This window comes from Rousettus aegyptiacus, unplaced genomic scaffold (assembly GCF_014176215.1).
Source record: "Rousettus aegyptiacus isolate mRouAeg1 unplaced genomic scaffold, mRouAeg1.p scaffold_m13_p_9, whole genome shotgun sequence".
Taxonomy (NCBI): Eukaryota; Metazoa; Chordata; class Mammalia; order Chiroptera; family Pteropodidae; genus Rousettus; species Rousettus aegyptiacus.
Window position 1 is genome coordinate 6,707,010 of NW_023416312.1, and position 18,486 is coordinate 6,725,495.

The 18,486-nt window shown below is 35.4% G+C and overlaps 1 protein-coding gene across 3 annotated transcripts in view; it reads left to right on the top strand.

Annotated features, from left to right (window-relative positions):
• Positions 1-18,486, top strand: part of PPEF1 (protein phosphatase with EF-hand domain 1) — a 107,007-nt gene that overhangs the window by 81,443 nt on the left and 7,078 nt on the right. For all 3 annotated transcript variants that reach the window (XM_036227194.1, XM_036227195.1, XM_036227196.1), the window contains 4 exons: positions 258-407; positions 4,231-4,371; positions 12,569-12,754; positions 14,157-14,299. In XM_036227194.1, the coding sequence (XP_036083087.1) occupies positions 258-407; positions 4,231-4,371; positions 12,569-12,754; positions 14,157-14,299 (620 nt within the window). The remainder of the gene's footprint in view (positions 1-257; positions 408-4,230; positions 4,372-12,568; positions 12,755-14,156; positions 14,300-18,486) is intronic.

Sequence of the window (18,486 nt, forward strand, 5' to 3'; positions counted from 1 at the left end):
TCATTTACTATATCTAGAAATTAGCTAGCCCTGGGAGAGACAGTCTCTCCTCTAGGGTCGTCAAGTCTCCAAGATGGCAAAGTATCAAAAATACAGAATAAAAAGACATGATTAATGAATGCTAGTGGGTTAGTGACTCCATGCTGCCTTCGTTTGGGTGGCATGAAAACTGTTTTGTGTTTTGTCCGTACATTGGTACTAGTCAATAAACTTGAACTTATCAGAAAAATGAAACTTATTCAAGCTCTTATTTACAGCTACATGGAAAAAAAATCTTACAACTCTTGGAAGAACTCTTTGCCTGGCTCCCAATTGGTACAATCGTTGACAATGAAGTCCTGGTCATACATGGTGGGATATCGGAATCCACAGACTTGAATTTACTTTACAGTATAAAAAGAAACAAAGTAAGAAAAATATTTACATGAATCCTGTCTCAGAGATTATAAGAGGATATATACCTCCTCGTTTCATTTATTATTTTGTATTCATTTGTGTTTTAGTGATTGTTGTAACTCTGAAATGATTAGTACAAATTCTAAGAAAATCTATGATTGTATGATAAAGAACTAAATGGATAATTTCTATATATGGGCAAAAATTTTTAATTCATGATAAAAGTGGTAAAATAAGGAAATATTGGCATTTCATATAGCTTCTAAAAGTAAAAAGTCTTGATTTTTAAAAATTAAAATCTCTAGTTAATGTTGTGGTAAAATATAATGACATACATTTACTACTTTAACTATTTTTAAGTGTACAATTTAGTGGCATTAAGTACATTTACATCGTTGTGCAACCATTACCAGTATCACCACCATCCATCTCCAAAACTTTTAATCATCTCAAACTGAAACTCTATGCCCATCGAACACTAACTCCCCACTCTCCCTGCCCCAAGCCCCTGGCAACCACCATTTACTTTCTGTCTCTATGAAGTTGACTACCCTAGGTGCCTCATATAAGTGGAATCATATAACACTTTGTTTCTGAATTGACATGATTTCTCATACTCCAAATCCAAATGGCTCAGGGTAATTTTTTTTGAAATCTTTTAAATCTAAGTAATCATTAAATACAACAAAAGCAGAACAAGGATGTGTATAAAACCTCTGAGGCTTGTGTTGTTTGGGTCCATATAGCTCCCATACTTTGAGAAAGGCTCCTTTGGCCAGGCCTTGCAGGGTGACTGCTGTTGTCTTCCTGCCATATTGGAGCCCAGCCACGCTCCCAGACCAGGGGTGTATGGGGTGCCGCACAGGCATGAGAAGCAGCTCTGGAGCTAGATGATCATAGATGGTCCTAGTGAGAAATCTGAACACTTACCCCTCAGGACTCATAATCAGCTTCCAACCAATCTAGGCATGTGGGGTCTGGAGCTGGAATTTAATTTGATATAGACAGAAATGTGACCCTTATTCACCTTGAGTTTTTAGGGCCCTTATACCATTATACACATATGATAATTTCAGCTTAAATACACCCCCTCCTCTGCAAAGTCTTCCATGACATGCAGACCACATCAAGTCCCCTTCTTTATGCTCCCAAGCCCCTTGTGTATATTCTTTATAACAGTTACCAAGATTAAATAAGGAACTGTGGTACTGTTTTTTTTCTCCCTCCTCTCCTTCTCTAGTTCACTAATATAACCCCAGCACCTATGATGTAGTAAGTACTTAATCAACGTTTATTGAATATTTTGTAAGAGATGTAGAACCAAAGCAGGGCAAACCTTAGACAAAACTGGATAAAAACTTTTTTACAACGCTCTTCCTGATTCTGTGGGTGATTTTACATAGCTTTCTCTCAAGCCTCACCCAGTGAGGACCATCCTTCCTGGTTTTCACCTGTTATCTTGGTGTAATTGTTAGTAGCCCCTCCCTTTACTTTCAGAAAGTCTCCTAGTTGCAATAAATTTTAAGGCCACTCTAACTTTAAGGCATCTTTCTCATGATATCAGCAAATAGTCAAGACGTTTTGATCAGCATGAGATAGTCAGCGTTAACATAATGAGTGAATATGATTCTAGCCAAGAGCAAGGGAACATGATGTTTTTGTCAGTCAAATATTGGCAAGCACATGGCAGGAATGCAACACTCCACCACCACCTGCCCTTGGACAACAGCACTGATTAGCCATGGCAGCCACTATCAATTGATCAGATTGAAACTTTTCCCTTCCCGAGGTTCGCCAAGCAGCTAGCCCTCTCTAGGGCTTTTGAGACACTAAGATCTTGTCTCTGGAATGCCTAGTCCTATCTCTGTGGAGACCCTAAGTTAAGAGCCACCTTGACCTAAACACCATGAGGCTCTGACATCAGACAGATGTACGTAGCTTTATATCCTGCTCCTGCCACTTCCTGGCTGGGTGACTAGGCAAGTAACTAATGTTTTCTAAGCCTCAGTTTCCACACCTATACATTAAAGCTGAAAATACCTACTATATAGAATTGTTGGGAGGATTAAATATAATTAACTAGATGAAGAAAACTTCAGAGAGTGAGCTCCGAATATAAAGCTCTCTTTTTTCAACTCTCTCTCCTTTTTCCTGATACTTGGAACTGAGGTTTGAATTTCAGTCATGAAGACAGACCCTAGGGAGATGTATGTGGGTCTGGAATTTTCTCTGGATACCTCAGATTTCATGCCTACTCATAAGATGGGTTTTAAAGATAAAAATTTGACTTGTATATTTTTTATATCTTCTACCCCGCCTAGGGCGAGGTTTAACTGGCAGCACATATTTGTTGTATTCAATATAATTGAGCCTTTGGAACTCTATGAGATGAGATATAAAAATAGATTTTCAACTCCAATATCATAACCCCCAATGTCCTATTTCTTAGGACCCTTTAAGTGTAGGGCGGCCATGCTTTCTGGATTCTACCTGTTATTGTGGTATAATTATTAATTGGTGATGGATAGGTTTGGGGGAACCTGATGACAACCTCCATTCTAGGTACATTCAAGGCATTTTGTGAGGTGGGCAGGAGGGGCGGGGAGGGTCAGTGCGGAGAGACAGTGAAGGAAGATTCTATAAGACTAGGACTTTGGTTTAGTATTCTTCAAACTCCCTGGCAGGTAGTATGGGAAGGGATGGCTAATAGGACCTTCAAGAGAAAATGATGGTATGGTGCCTTAAGGAGGGACAGGAGCCTTGATTCCAAGTGGCCTTGAAGACAGCAGGGCCATGCATACTTAAGAGACCACATAACCTTGCCTAATGAACTTATCGGAAGATGTGCGGACCCAAGTCCCGAGTGTCCTCCCAGAATATTCTGCTCTGTCTAAAACCTGGGGACATTGGCTAAGGGGAAATGGGGAGGGTAGGTTGTGAACTCACAAATATTAGCTGAGATTGAATTTCCAACCATCTCAATGAGACAGGACCTCAGAATAAGTTTCACTTTTATTTTTGAGAGTAAAAGTAAGATTTCATATACACCTTAGTTTATAGAAGAGACTAAGGTCCTACTACAGAGAGTTGTTCATCACTGAACTAAGGCCACAAACATAACAGAAATATTGTTTTGAATTGTTTTGTATAAAATTACAGTGTCAGGTTATGTAAAGGAACATGGAAGGGATTATTAGTAATTGATGTACTAACAGAAAGATGTTTTATTTTCCAAAGAAATGCATCACTTTTTTTTACTATGATCAGAGAACATCAATTGCTGGCAGGGTCAGATTGAGACCACATTGCATTTAAATTGAACGGCTTCCGAAGTTTTCAACTTATGCCCCTTTGAAGAACTTCTCTGAATGCAGATGTTCTTATTCTCATTTCTCTGGGGAAAAACAACAAAATGAAAAGCAGCCAATCTCATAAGAGGTGTTTCTAAGCTCAAAGCCTGTTGGTTCTCTCTTAGCCCCAAGTATAGATTAAGTCTCAGAGGGTGACTAGTTTTTCCCTTAGCATCTTGCATTCCCTGTGGTGATACCCTTTAGAACATGTCTAGCACTGACATCTGTGCCTCTGAGGTGCTTTAGAAACTCTAGTGGGAATGTCTCTAGTTGAAAAATGTACAAATAGAATTTAACAAGCCTGCTTTGTAGAGATTGGTGGATCACTAAGATAAAGGAGGTCGGTGAGATAGAAAAGGTGACCATGTATTTTTCATTGGGTTGAGGCACAACAATACAGACCATATAGCAACCGGTACTGGAGTTTCTGTGTATAGCACACTAAGTATAGGCTTTGGCTAAAGGATGAATTTGTTTTTTTTAGATGAAATCTGTGCTGATGCCACCAACTCCAGTAGATGATAACTATGTTACTGATGGGAAGAAAAATAAAATAGGCATGGCTCGAGGAACCAAAGTAACTACATCCTTTTCTGAACAGTTGGCAAAGCATGAATGGGAACAGGTAGGTAATCTAACTGTTCGCCAAGTGGCAAAGAAGATTCAGCATAGATGCTGTTGTCCCTTATAATACAGAGATAAAAAATGACTTACCTTTATAAGCAGATCATATCCTTCTCTCTGAATTCATCACCCTATATAGTTTTACTGAGATATAATTCACATACACATATCTGTTTTAAATGTACTCATTTAAAATAGATAATTCAATGGTTTTGATATATTCACACTGCTGTGCAGCTATCGCTACAATCTAATTTTAGACCATTTTCGTCAGCTAAAAAAGAAACTCCATACTTATTACTAGTCACTCCCCATTCCCTCCTCATCCCCACCTCCCGTTTCCCCACCCCCTTCCCTGATACCTTAGGAAACCACTAATCTACTTTTGGTTTTTATAGATTTGCCTTTTCTGGGGGTCTTATAGCAATAGACCCGCACAATATCTGATGTTTTCTGTCTGGCTTCTTTTACTCAGCCAGAGTGAAAGAAGTGCTTTTGCTTTGTGCTTTTGGTGTTGTATCTAATAAGCTATTGCCTAACCCAAAGTCGTGAAGATTTATTCCTATGTTTTCTTCTAAGAGTTTTATAGTTTTAGTTCTTAAATTTATATATCTGATCCATTTGAGTTAATTTTTGTGTGTGGTTTGAGGTAGGCATCCAAACTCATTCTATTGCATGTGGATAGCCAGTTATCCCAGCACCATTTGTTAAAAAGACGATTCTCATAGAATTTCCTTGGCACTCTTATCAAAAATCAATTGACCATAAATATAAAGGTTTATTTCTAGATTCTTAATTCTATTCCATGATCTATATGTCTGTCCTAACATCAGTACTACACAGTTTTGATTACTGTAGCTTTGTATAAAGTTTTGAAACTGATAAGTGTGAGTTCTCCACCTTTTTTCTTCTTTTTCAAGACTTTTCAGACTATTCTGGGTCCCTTGAATTTCCATACGAATTTTAGGATCAACTTGTCAATTTCTACCAAAAAACATCTGGGATTTTGATAGGGATTGCCTTGATTCTGTGAAATCAATTTGGATACTATTACAATCTTAACAATATTGTATCTTCAATTCCATGGAATTGGGATGTGTTTCCATTTATTTAGATCTTTAATTTCAGCAGTGTTTTATAATCACATATAGTGAGCCACTTGTTTTGTTAAAGTTATTCCTAATTTATTCCTAAGTATTTTCAATGCTATTGTGAATAGAACTGTTTTCTTTATTACATTTAGGATTGTTCATTGCTGGTGTATAGAAATACAATTGACTTTTATATACTGATCTCATGTTGTGAATCTTGATAAACTTGTTTATTCATTTTAATGGTTTTAGTGAATTCCTCTGGACCTTCTGTATACAAATGCATGTTATCTGTGAATAAAGATGATTTTACTTCATCCTTTCCAATTTAGCTACCTTTTATTTCTTTCACTTTTTGGTTACCCTGTCTAGAACCTCCAGTGCAGCATTGAATAGAAGTGGTGAGAGTAGACATCCTTGTCTTATTCCTGATATTAGGGAGAAACATTCAGTCTTTTACCATTAAGGATATTACCTGTTTGTTTATTTTTCTTTTTTTTAATTTATTTATTTTTATTAAGTTTATTGGGGAAACATTGGTTAATCCAATTATATAATTTTCAGGTATACATTATCATTTGACATCTGTATATTCTATTGTGTGATTACTACCCAAAGTCCAGTTTCCTTCAGCTACCATATATTTGATCCCCTTTATCCACTTCTCCCTCCCCTCATCCCCCTATATTTGACCTCTTTCCCCCATCTACTTCCCCCCTCTTCCCCCACCCCACTAGTAACCACTAGTCTATAGTCCGTATCCATGAGTGTCTGTTTGTCCTGTTCATTTGCTGCTTTTAGGTTTATATCCCACATATAAGTGATATGTGATTTTCAACTTTTTCCGTCTGGTTTATTTTGCTTAGTTTGATTATCTCGAGGTCCATCCACATTGTCACAAATGGCAGTATTTCATCTCTTCTTATGGCTGAGTAATATTCCATTGTATATATATGGTATATATATATGTACCACATCACTGTTTGTTTAAATATTAGATGCCCTTCATCAGATTGAGGAAGTTCCCTTCTGGGCTTACTTTGTTGAGTGATTTTATCACAAAAGAGTGCTGGCTTTTGTGAAATGTTTTTTCCACATCTATTAAGATGGTCATGTGGTATTTGTCTTTTATTCTATTAAATGTGGTGTATTATATTGATTGATTTCAGGTATTAAACCAACCTTAAATTCCTAGGATAAATCCCACTTGGTCATGGTGTATATCCATTCTATATGTTGCTGGCTTCAGTTTGCTAATATTTTTTTTTTGAGGATTTTTGCATCTATATTCATAAAGGACATTGGTCTATAGTTTTCTTTTCTGGTGAGGTCTTCGGTATTAGCATAAGATTGCCTCATAGGAAGAATTGGGAAGGAGTTTGTTAAGGATTGATATTATTCCTCAGATTTTTGGTAGAATTCATCAGAGGAGCCATCTGAGCCTGGGCTTTTCTTTGTACGAAGTTTTAAAATAATTAATTCAATCTTCTTTTTTTACTATTGATCTATTCAGATCTCCTATTTCTTCTTGAGTAGTTTGTATCTTGGTAATTTTAATAGTTTGTGTCTTTCTTGGAATTTGTCTATATCATCTAATTTATCTAAATTGTTATCCTAAATATGTAGAATTCGTATACACACATATGTATATATATGCATGTGTGTGTGTGTGTGTATATATATATATATATACATATATATATATATATGTGTGTGTGTGTGTGTGTGTATAATTTCTGTTAGGTTAGTAGTGATGTCCCCTCTTTCATTTCTGATTTTAGTAATTCAAGTCTCTTTTTTTCTTGATCACTCTTGCTAAGGTTTGTCAATTTTATTCATCTTTTCAAAGAGACAACTTTTGGTTTTATTTACTTTTCTTTATTGTTTTCTATTTTTCATTTATTTGTGCTCTAACCTTTATTATTTCTTTTATTATTTCTGCTTGTTTTAGATATAGTTTGCTCTTCTTTTTCTAGTTTCCTAAGGTGAAAGTAATGTCATTGATTTGAGATTTTTTTCCTTCGTAATGAAGCTATAAATTTCCTTGCAGTTACTGCTTTAGCTCTATCTCATAAGTTTTGCTATGCTGTGCTTTCATTTTTGTTCATCTCAAAGTATGTTCTAATTTCTCTTGGAATCTATTCTTTAACTCATATGTTATTTAGGAGTGTATTGTTTAATTTCTGTATATTTGTGAATTTCTCATATTTCCTTCTCTTACTGATTTCGACTTGAATTCAGTTGTGGTTGGAGAACATACTTTACATGAAGAAATTTAAACCTAATTGAAGCTTTTTAAACCTAATTGAAGCTTTTTCTATGGCCTGCCCTGTGGTCTCTCTTGGAGAATGCTTCATGTGCTCTTGAGAAGATAATGTTTTCTGTTCTTGTTGAGTGGAGTATTTTATATATCTGTCTTTGAACATATTTGTAAACAGTTGCTTTGAAATCTTTGTCTGCTAAGTCAACATCTGATCCCTTCAAGGTGATTTCTATTGCCTGCTTGTTTTTCCCTACATATTTTTTGTTTGTTTGTTTTCATGTCTTGTAATTTTTTGTTGAAAACTGAATATTTTAGGTAATACATCATAGTAACTCTAGATAGTTATTCCCATGCCCCACTGGGGCTTGTTGTTATTTGTTGTTGTTGTTTTGTTTTGTTTTGTTTTGCTCATTTATTTGTTCAATTGTTTATCTGGACTAGTTTGGTGATGTCTATTCCCTCTCGGTGTGTAGCCTCTGATGTCACCGCTCACAAGGTGTTGTCCTGGGTACGCACGCAGTTTTCCTGACTACCAGGGGTGGTTGTAGTTTCAGCTAGGTTCTCTTTGACTGTCTTTTCCCTGGTTTCCCTTTTAAGCTTCGGCACATCTGTGGGGCTCACAAATAGCTCCACAATCTGATCCCATTAAAGCTGGGCATCTTTGCAGGGGCAGGGAGCCTTATTCTGGCCCCAACAGGGCTATTCTCATCTTTCCTTTTTCCTGATTCTGTCTGTTAAACTTCTAGCTGGTCTACTATCATGGAACTATTAGCCTTCTTATCCTCAAGAGGCCTCTATTTCTTGATTCTGTGCACTTATACCTTGATTGCTGAAAATGTTGACTAAAATGTGATTTATGATATAAAATATACTATATTCAATGAGAAGGAAGAAAGAAAGAGAAGTGGGGAAATAGGGATAGAGAAGGAGTGGTAAGAGAGAAATAGCATTCATCACTGGCTTTTGCATCCAAAATATTTGAAAGTCTAGTAAGTATAAGACACAGCCTATAGCAAGTAGGAAAAGATGTGTCCTTAAATTTTGACATCTGAATTACAAAGACCAAAGGTTAGAACGAGCACTTCTAGGATTATAGTATATAAAAGATCATGCCAAAGAGATGGGATTTGCACAAAAAGAATACCATAGCCTCTAGAAGCCTAGATGAGTTAGAATTAGAGAAAGAGAGATAGCCTTAAGAAGTAGAGGGAGGAGACTGGGCATCATTATTCTGTAATAGGATCTCTACCACCCCCACCCCACCCCTACTCCCCCTAGACAACATAGATAAGGCATCTTACAGACTCCATGTCTGCGACTGGAGCTGACACAGGGTAAAAAGGACCAGAATCTCATTCCTAATATTTTAATAATTCAGTTGTACCTTTAATTTTCTTTCCTTAATTACTAGTACATAATGGACACAAACATTTTAGTTACCTAGAGTTGAAATTTCCATATAAAACAGATTTCACAATTGCTTTGTTTTTTAATATCTATGAGCTATGTTATAATAAAGATCATAGGTTCTTTATTGTTCTATTTTCATGGAAGTACATCATTCTTGGCAGAGTCCCATAATTTAAGTTTTGTTTTTTATTCACTGAGATGTGGAAGATATATGTTTTCATAGCTAAGTCATTATAGAGAGACAAGTGTGATATTCTTCCTTTAAGAGAGACTCACAACAATAAGGAGGCCAGAGAGGTTTAAAAAATAAATTTAATGATTTATATCCTGAGTGGCTTTTCTCTTTTTTCATTTATTTAACAAGTATTTATTGAATACTACTATGTCAGACACTATTCTAGGCTTCTGAGAATGTCAAAGATCTATTACATCATAGAGTTTTCATTCTAGGAGAAGAGTTAAATATAATAATAAGCAAATAAGTTATATAATATGTTAAGTGAGAAGTTCTATGAAAAAAAATTAAAACTAGAATAAGGTTGGGGTAACAGGAAAACTGGAGGTAAGAGACAGTTGCATTTTTAAATAAGGGTAGTTAGCCTAATTGAGAAGGCCCCCAAGAGTGAAATGGCTGGTTTGTAGTTACTTGGCTAGTCACTGAATGCTAGAGCAGTATTTGGTCCCGGGTCTTACGCTAATGCCATGCTCTTTTTCTGAAGGAAAGGATGACTCTCCCTTCAGAAAAAGATAGGAGTGATAGCAGCTCTTAAGAAGGAAATGAACTACTCAAGTCTCCCCTCTTCCAATGTGACAATGGGTAGACAAAGAGTAGGCATCTAAAGAAATCTAGAAAGTTTGAGCCGAGCATAACTTTTATGACAACATGTTTAAAAGCTGGATGAAGGATACTAGGGGAAAACACAAAATGACAGTGAATCTACAGTATTAGTGTTTTAGAAGAGAAACATTTAGATGTACCTTTTAGAGCTATAAGTTCTCCCCCAAAGCATACTTTTGGAAACTGGATTACTTAGCAGATAAGCACAGGGCATTTCTTGCAAAGCGTATTTTAGATTTAGGTTTAAAAGCTGAGACACAAATTGATTTTTGTTGACAAGGTCATATAAAAGCTGTCATTCAGTAAAACTTGTCCAATTTTTGGGTTGAAAATTTCAGGAAAGAATGTTATAAATAATTATTCTTGTATGTACTTACTACCCAAAAGGCCTTTGCATTTCAGAGGAGAGGATGTTGTTGAGAGGAAAGAGATTGTCTCTGCCTAGGAATTTGTTTCACCAGCCAAGATCCCTTTATAGAATTTTTTGTCTATTTTGTGGCCACAGTCTGGGTAAACCTAACCAAGTGAATGGATTCTAGACAGAGAAAAGAAATGCAGAGTTCATGGAAGGGATGATTCTGAAGAAGTTCATTTCCATAAAATTGATACCCCTGGTGACTTTGAATCAAAGAAAAATGAGTGTTAGATATATCTTCCTCATTTCATTGCTGAGCCATCTAAGGCCCGAATAGGTTAAGTGATTTATCCAAGGTGACATAGGTCACACTTGAAGAATTAACTCGTTGGCCAGGACTTCTTATTCTAGTTCAACAGAGTCCCATCATATGTATGTTTAATTTATATAAATTTCAACTATATGCCTATGGTTAAAAGGAGACAAAAGTGTAAAATATTATTTTCATGTAATTTATTATATTACACATTATCACATATACAAAAAATTGCACATCCATATTACTGTATAGGGTTGTATATACAAAATCATGTATGCTATACTTTAAGATAATTTAAGAGGTTTTCCTGGGGTAATTTTACATCTCATGTAGGAATTTAAAACTTAATCCCCTCCTTATAAAACACAGTTCCTTGTGTTCCATATTTCCTTCTTCATTATACTAAGGCCAAATTATATGCCCTGAACATGAATTTATGGTGTAAGAGCCAGATATGATTCAGTTTAAAATCCAGGTATTATTTTTATAATAAACACCAGCAAAGTAAATGGGTTATATTATATTTATTTGTAGGGTAGGGTTATACTGATGTTGGAATTCAGTGGGGGAGAAAGGAGAATCTTTGAGTGATTTTAATTTTCACTTTAATCAATCATCAAAACCTCTGCAAGTGTCTGAAGTGTGCCTGGTGCCAGATTTCTGACCAGGTGCCTGTCATTCCAGAGTAGTGCTTCTACTAATTCTGTTCTGTCCTCCTCATTGTTTTTCCCTTGCTGGTTTCTAGCTTCCCTTCAGTGCCAAATCTATAAATGGCTGTACAGCCATGTTTAGTGAGACTGTCCTTTCTGTTTTTTTTTTCTTAAGACCTTGTTTGGACCCACCAGAATAACTGCATAACTTAAAATGCTTGCTTCTTCATGCCCTCAAAAGAAGCACGTGGAAAAATATAGACTCTTAGAGTCATAGTTTGTTAGAACTTCGAGATACTTTACAAGTCATCTGGCCCAAACACCTGATTTTAAAGACCTAGAAAGTGAGAGCCAAAAAGTTTTCTCAAGGTTGCATGACTGTCATGACAAAGTTAGTTTTTCTCACTACTGTTTTAAGCTCCTATAGGAGATGTTTAAATAAAGAAACATTATACGTAAATCAGAGCCACAGACAGGGAGCCCCCAATTTTTTATGAAAAATATCCTTGGAAACTTGAGACTTCTTTCCTGGGCACCGTGTAGCTTGTATTTGACTATTTCAGCCCCAAAAGGAAATGTTATGCTAATAAAATACTTGTGGATTTAGAGCAATACATGTGGAAACCAATCAGTAGCTAAATGCATTGCTAAAATTGAGATGTAGTCATCAAGGGGGCTTAAAGTGAAAGAGATGCTTTTAGTAGGTGTTCCTGGATGAGCAGTTGTCTAAATTTGTGATAGGAAAGAGGCTTCCTCATGTTATGTATTCAATAGGAAGAACACCAGGGCAGAAGCCACAACTGAGAGGCCTACCTTATCTTTTTTGCCATATTAAGAACACCTAATATGTGTTCACTGTGGGGAACTACTTTCTCCTTTGAACATGACAATGAAGTGCTTTGAAGAGAAGACAACTTTGTAGGTTCAGCAATTTTGAAACAATTGTGATGGAAATTTTAAAGACAAAAAAAAAGCTCCACACGGACTGATTTTTCATGACTACTAAGTATTGCTACGTTAATTATTATTATTGTGACATTGGTTACTGGGAATGAGCAGAAAGAGATTGTGATGGCTATGGGCATTAAAAACATTCTGGAAAAGATTCATGGAGGAGAAAAATATGGAACAGTTTTGAAGGAGGAATGAGAAATAGTAAGACTTCAGGTGGGATAATATTTCTGGAAATATTTCTGGAAAAGAAGTTGGAATCTAGCAAGATAAACTCACTTGTAAGTAGCAGCCTAATCTAACCTAGTTTGTTGTTTCAAGGTTATCGATCTTCTGTGGAGTGATCCCAGAAGCAAAAGAGGCTGTTATCCAAATACATGCCGAGGAGGGGGTTGCTATTTTGGACCAGATATTACCTCTAAGATCCTTAATAAATACCAATTGAAGATGATCGTTAGGTCTCATGAATGTAAGCCCGAAGGATATGAAGTCTGTCATGACGGGAAGGTAAGGTAACATTATTGGTGACATCGTGACAGACATCTTTCTCCCAAGCACAGTCTTCACAGGATGTGTCTCACCTTGAGACCCATGGAAAGATGTCGGCCCTAGTACCCAAAAAGAAGGCCAAGCTTTGATAGACAAAAACATGAGACTGTAGAGTTCGTGTAGGGTGTTTGAAGGGGCTTCTCTGTCCCTTTCCCTAAAAGATATTTGGTTTATTTCCCTGATCTTCCCTAATCCCAGAGATAGAAACTCTGACATGTGACACTAAGTACACACGCAGAAAGCCTTTGTTATTTAATAATTGCACGGCGACCCTCCAGTACAGTGGGGCTAAGAACGCACTTATCCTCATAGAGCACATAAAAGGCGGCAGTGAATCCAGTTTGCTCTCTTCCACCTTTTTTACTTTGCCTGTGCAAGGCAGAGGCACAAAACACACTTCCCTTCCACTCACTGAGTAGGTGATCTCTAGCAAGTCACTCGCTGTGGTCTGTTTAGCTGTAGCCACTATCACGGAGTGTGTTGCACTTCTGCAGTGTGGTGTATGAGAAGGCCAGAAGAGGTGAGGACTGAGGAACTGGTTTTTTGGTCCCAAGTTGTCCTGGGATATCCCTTTTTCTAATACTAAACAGCAATAAATATGAAAGAATACCAAATTGTAGGGCATTTCTTTCTATTTCAACACTTTTACTTTTCTTAACTCTATTAGTTCATTTGAGGCTCATGCTAACAATTGTGAGATGGTTAAGGCAAGTATTATTTAGGGTTTCTTTGTAATAAGAAAATAGAGAGAAAACTGCAGTGGCTTGTCTGAAGTGACATGTTTACTAGGGCAGGACTGGGCCTAAGCCATGTTTCCTGTCACTGCAAATGTTACCACTGCCCCAAGGCTGGTTCCTTCTCAACAGAGTGGTCATGGTACCTTATTCTAGCCACTATTTCTCTGCCCTTAAAGCACTGGTTTTGTGGAGGGCCCCAAACCCTCTAAACCGGTTATCGCTAAGCAAAAGAAAAAGACTGTGATACTCGACGAGTTTTATTTTGAATGCTCAAATATCGCGAGGAAAGAAAATAAAGGCCTTACACCCTTGGAAAATTAAGATTTGAAAAACTTAATTTTAAGATACAGAGCTAAAATTGTATATAGGATTGCAAGGCCATGCACTGTGAGAATGAAGGTTAGAAGTCAGTACTTTTGGGGACACTGATTTAAAAGCCTTGTTTTTCTCTGATAGAATAGCAGAAAATCTTGTTAGACTTGGATAATTTGTATGGATTTTAAACTTTGGTTTTGTTTTGGTTTTTGTTTTTGCTTTTTAAAGAATTGAGCTGTTTCTGACTTTATTGAAGGAAATTTTGAAAACTAACACCTTGTGAACCTAACCCTCTTTTTTCTTATCAGGTTATTACTGTATTTTCTGCTTCTAACTATTATGAAGAAGGCAGTAATCGAGGTGCTTATGTCAAGCTGGATTTTGGTTTAGTCCCTCGATTTTTTCAGTACCAAGTAACCAAAGCAACATGCTTGAGGCCTCTTTACCAAAGGTGTGTATACTCTAAGGGACATTCTAAGCACTACTACTGGTGACCAAGTAGAACCAATCCAGAGAGACTAAGAGCAGCCACAGGAGTGAAGACAGCTACTTATTGGTTACCCATTGGTATAAACAAAATGGTAATAGTTCCAGACACCAAATAGCGGATACACTCATATTTGACACCAACAGGAGCAAATTTTAATTCACACATCACTTTAGATAGATAAAGTGGTCAGCATCCACTAATTGAATATAAGAAAAGAAGGTCCTCACACCCACCCAGCCTGACCTACAGCCTTCTCTTCCCACAAACAGCCCAGTCTCGTCTTGCTTCTTTGTCTCTTCTCTACCCAGAAGTGTAAATAACAAGACAAGTGTGTTTCTCCATGTGATGACATTTATAGCTTATCTTCCTTTTTTCCCTTCAACATTATCTTTTTAAGAGTTTTTCATTATAAAATGAATATGTTTATCATTAACAAGTGAGACATAAAAAAAGATGTGTAGAGAAAATGTCGATGATTTTTTCTCCCCCCATGTCTCAATAATCCTTTTTCCTCATAGGCTACTGAAATTAATGGCCTTCCACTCTCTTCTCTTTGTTCCTACAAAAATAGATAAGCAATTATTCATTCATTGAATAAAAAAAAAATTGAGCACCTACTATGTGTCTGACACTGTTCTAGGCACAGGTGATATAGCAATAACCAAAACAGACAAAAGTCCGTTCCCTCATCAACTGCTTATCCCAGTGGGAAGAGAAATTCAGTAAACACCATACATATATATATTTTTTTTTACAAAAGTACAAGCACACTGCACATTCTATTCTGCAACTTACTTTTTTCCTAAAGATTCTATCATGAACATCACTCCAAGTTAGTACATATAGAACCAATTCATTTTTTTAGTAGATGTACAATATTCTGTAATATACATATGTCATGACAATTATGGAATGACCAGATCTTATTCAATCGATGGCCATCCAGATTAGTTCCAGGGTTTTGCACTTAAAAACAATACTATAAGAAACATTTCTCTGCGCACATGTGTATACATATATACGTATACATATACATATATATATATAAGTTTTAGTTTTGCTTTTACGTAAGATTTCAAAATGTGAAATTTATGGATCTACATGTTTAAAATTTTGCTAGATACCCCAAAATAATTGTAAAAATTAACAGTCTGAAAAACAACATACCAGTTTCTTCACATCCTCAGTAATCTCAGATATTATAAACCTATTCTTAATTTTTGCCAAGCTGATTGTAAATATCACTATTTTAATTAGAATTTTTTAGACAGCGAGTTTAGCCATATTATGTTTTTGGAAATTACATTTTCTCTTCTTTGAATTTTCTATATATATCATTCCTCCATTTTATATTTATTATGTTGTAATAGTTCTTTATATGTCCTAAACGCATGTCAGTTACTAGACATATATATTTTCCCTTTGTTAATGATATTATTTGCAGCACAAAAGTTTTTAATTTGATGAAATCTGATATATCTATTTTTTTCTTTTTTGCTTGTGCTTTTGGTGTCATATCTAAAAGCCATTGCTTAACCCACAGTTACAAGAATTTATTCCTGTTTTCTTCCAAGAATTTTATTGATTAAGCTTTTACAATTGGGTGTCTGATCCATTTTAAGTTAACTTTTGTGTGTGGTGTGAGATAGAGGTCCAACTTCATTCTTTCACATGTGGACATTCAGTTATCCTAGCACCATCAGTTGGGAAGACTATCCTTCCCCTGTTTGTTTTGGCATGCTTGTCAAAAATCAATTGATCATAAAGGCATGGGTTTATTTCTGGACTTTAAATTATATTCCATTGATCTATATGTCTGTCCTAATGGAAGTAACACACTGTTTTGATTTCTATAGCTTTGTGGTAGGTTTTGAAACTTGGAAATGTGAGTTGAACTTGATTCTTTTTTAAGGTAATTTTGATTATTCTGGATTCCTGGCATTTACATATGAATTTTAGAATCAGCTTTGGTGGCTATTGCCATCTTAACAATATTAAGTCTTCCAATCCATATCGTTCTATTTATTCAGATCTTTCATTTTCTTGAATAATATTATGTGCTTTTAAGTGTACTTTTGTAAATTCATTTTTAAAGTATTTTATTCTTTTTGGTGCTACAGTAAGTGGAATTGTTTCCTTAATTATATTTTCGGACCATTCATTTCTAGGATATAGAAATACAATTTATTTTGTGTATTGTGCAATCTTGATGAACTTCTTTGTTAGTTCTAAATTTTTTAGTGGATTCATTGGGATTTTCTATATACAAGATTATATTATCTGTGAATAGACATACTTTTCCTTCTTCCTTTCCAATATGGATGTCTTTACTTCCTTTTCTTGCTTAATTGCCCTTGCTCAAACATCCAGACCAATGTCGAATAGGAGTGGCGAGAGCAGATATCCTTGTCTTGTTCTTGATCTTAAGAGGGACACATTCAGTCTCTCATCATTAAGTAGATTAGCTAGAGTAGCTATTAGATGCCACTTTTCAGGTTAAAGAAGTGTCCTATGCCTAGTTTGTTCAGTGTTTTTGTCATGAAAGTGTTGGATTTTGTCAAATACTTTTCCTGCATCTTTTAAAGTGATCATGTGGTTTTTGTCCTTTATTCTATTAATGTGGTATATTACATTGATTAATTTCAGATGTTAAATAAACCTTGCATTCCTGGGATAAATCCTACTTGTTCATGGTATGTAATCCTTTTTATATGTTGCTGAATGCTGTTTGCTAGTATTTTGTTGAGGATTTTTCATCTACATTCATAAGAGATATTGGTCTATAGTTTTCTTGTGATCTTTGTCTGTTTTGTTATCAGTGTAATACTGGCTATATTATATAATAAGATGGGTAGTAATCCCATCTTTTCTATTTCTTGGAAAAATCTGTGAGTGTTTGGTATTAATTCATTTTTCAAAATGTTGATAGAATTCACCAGTGAAGCCATCTGGCCCTTAGCTTTTTTTTTTTTTTTTTTTCGCGAGAAGTTGTTTGGTTACTTAGTAAATCTCTTTACTTGTTCCAGGTATGTTCTATTATTATTATTTTTAAATTTCTTCTTGGTTAATTTTGATAGTTTGTCTTTATAGGAATTTGTCCATTATACCTAGGTTATCTAATTTGTTGGTGTACAGTTGTTCATAGGATTTCCTTATATTATAATTGTTTTTATTTCTACAAGGTCAGTCGTGATGACCTCTCTTTCATTCCTGATTTTAGAAATTTGAGTCTTCTTTTTTTGTTGTTGTTGGCCAGTCTCGCTAAAGGTTTGTCAATTTCATTGATCTTTTCAAAGAACCAATTTTTGGTTTTGTTGATTTTCTCTATTGTTTTTCTACTTTCTATTCCTCCTCTATTTTTTATTATTTCCATCCTGCTTACTTTAGATTTTAGTTTACTCTTTTTTTCTAGTTTTTGAGGGTAGAAATTAAGTTAGTGATTTGAGATTTTTTTTTAATGTAGGCATTTAAAAATATAAATTTTCCTCTAAGCACTGCTTTAGTTACATCTCAATATGTTTTGGCATGTTGTATTTTTTAATATAAATTTATTTATTTAAATTAGTTTAAGTATACAGTACATTGGTTAGACATCTATAATGTTCATAAAACAATCCCCCCAATTGCTTCCTTTCTCCCCCAGGCCCCCATTTAGCCATCATATTAATGCTAACTGCATTCCCTCTTCCATGCTCCCTGTGCCCAACTATCAACTACTAATTTGTACTTCTTTAACCCTTCACCACATTCTCCCAGCCTCCCAACCCACCTCCCCTCTGTCCATCACCAAATTCTCCTCTATATTCGTGAGTCTGTTTTATATTAGTTTGCTTTTTTTGTTCCTTAGATTCCACATATAAGTGAAATCATATGGTATTTATCTTTCTTTGTCTGACTTATTTCACTCAGCATAATAACCTCTAGGTCCATCCATGTCGTTGCATGTGTTTTAATTTTAATTTATTTTGAAGTATTTTCTAGTTTCTCTTGTGATTTCTTCTTTGACCCTTTTGGTATTTAGAATTGTATTGTTTAATTTCCTCATACTTGTGATTTTCCTAAATTTTTTTGTTATTAATTTCTAATTTTTTGTAGTCTAAAAAGATACTTTATATGATTTTAATCATTTAAAATCTATTGTGGCTTAT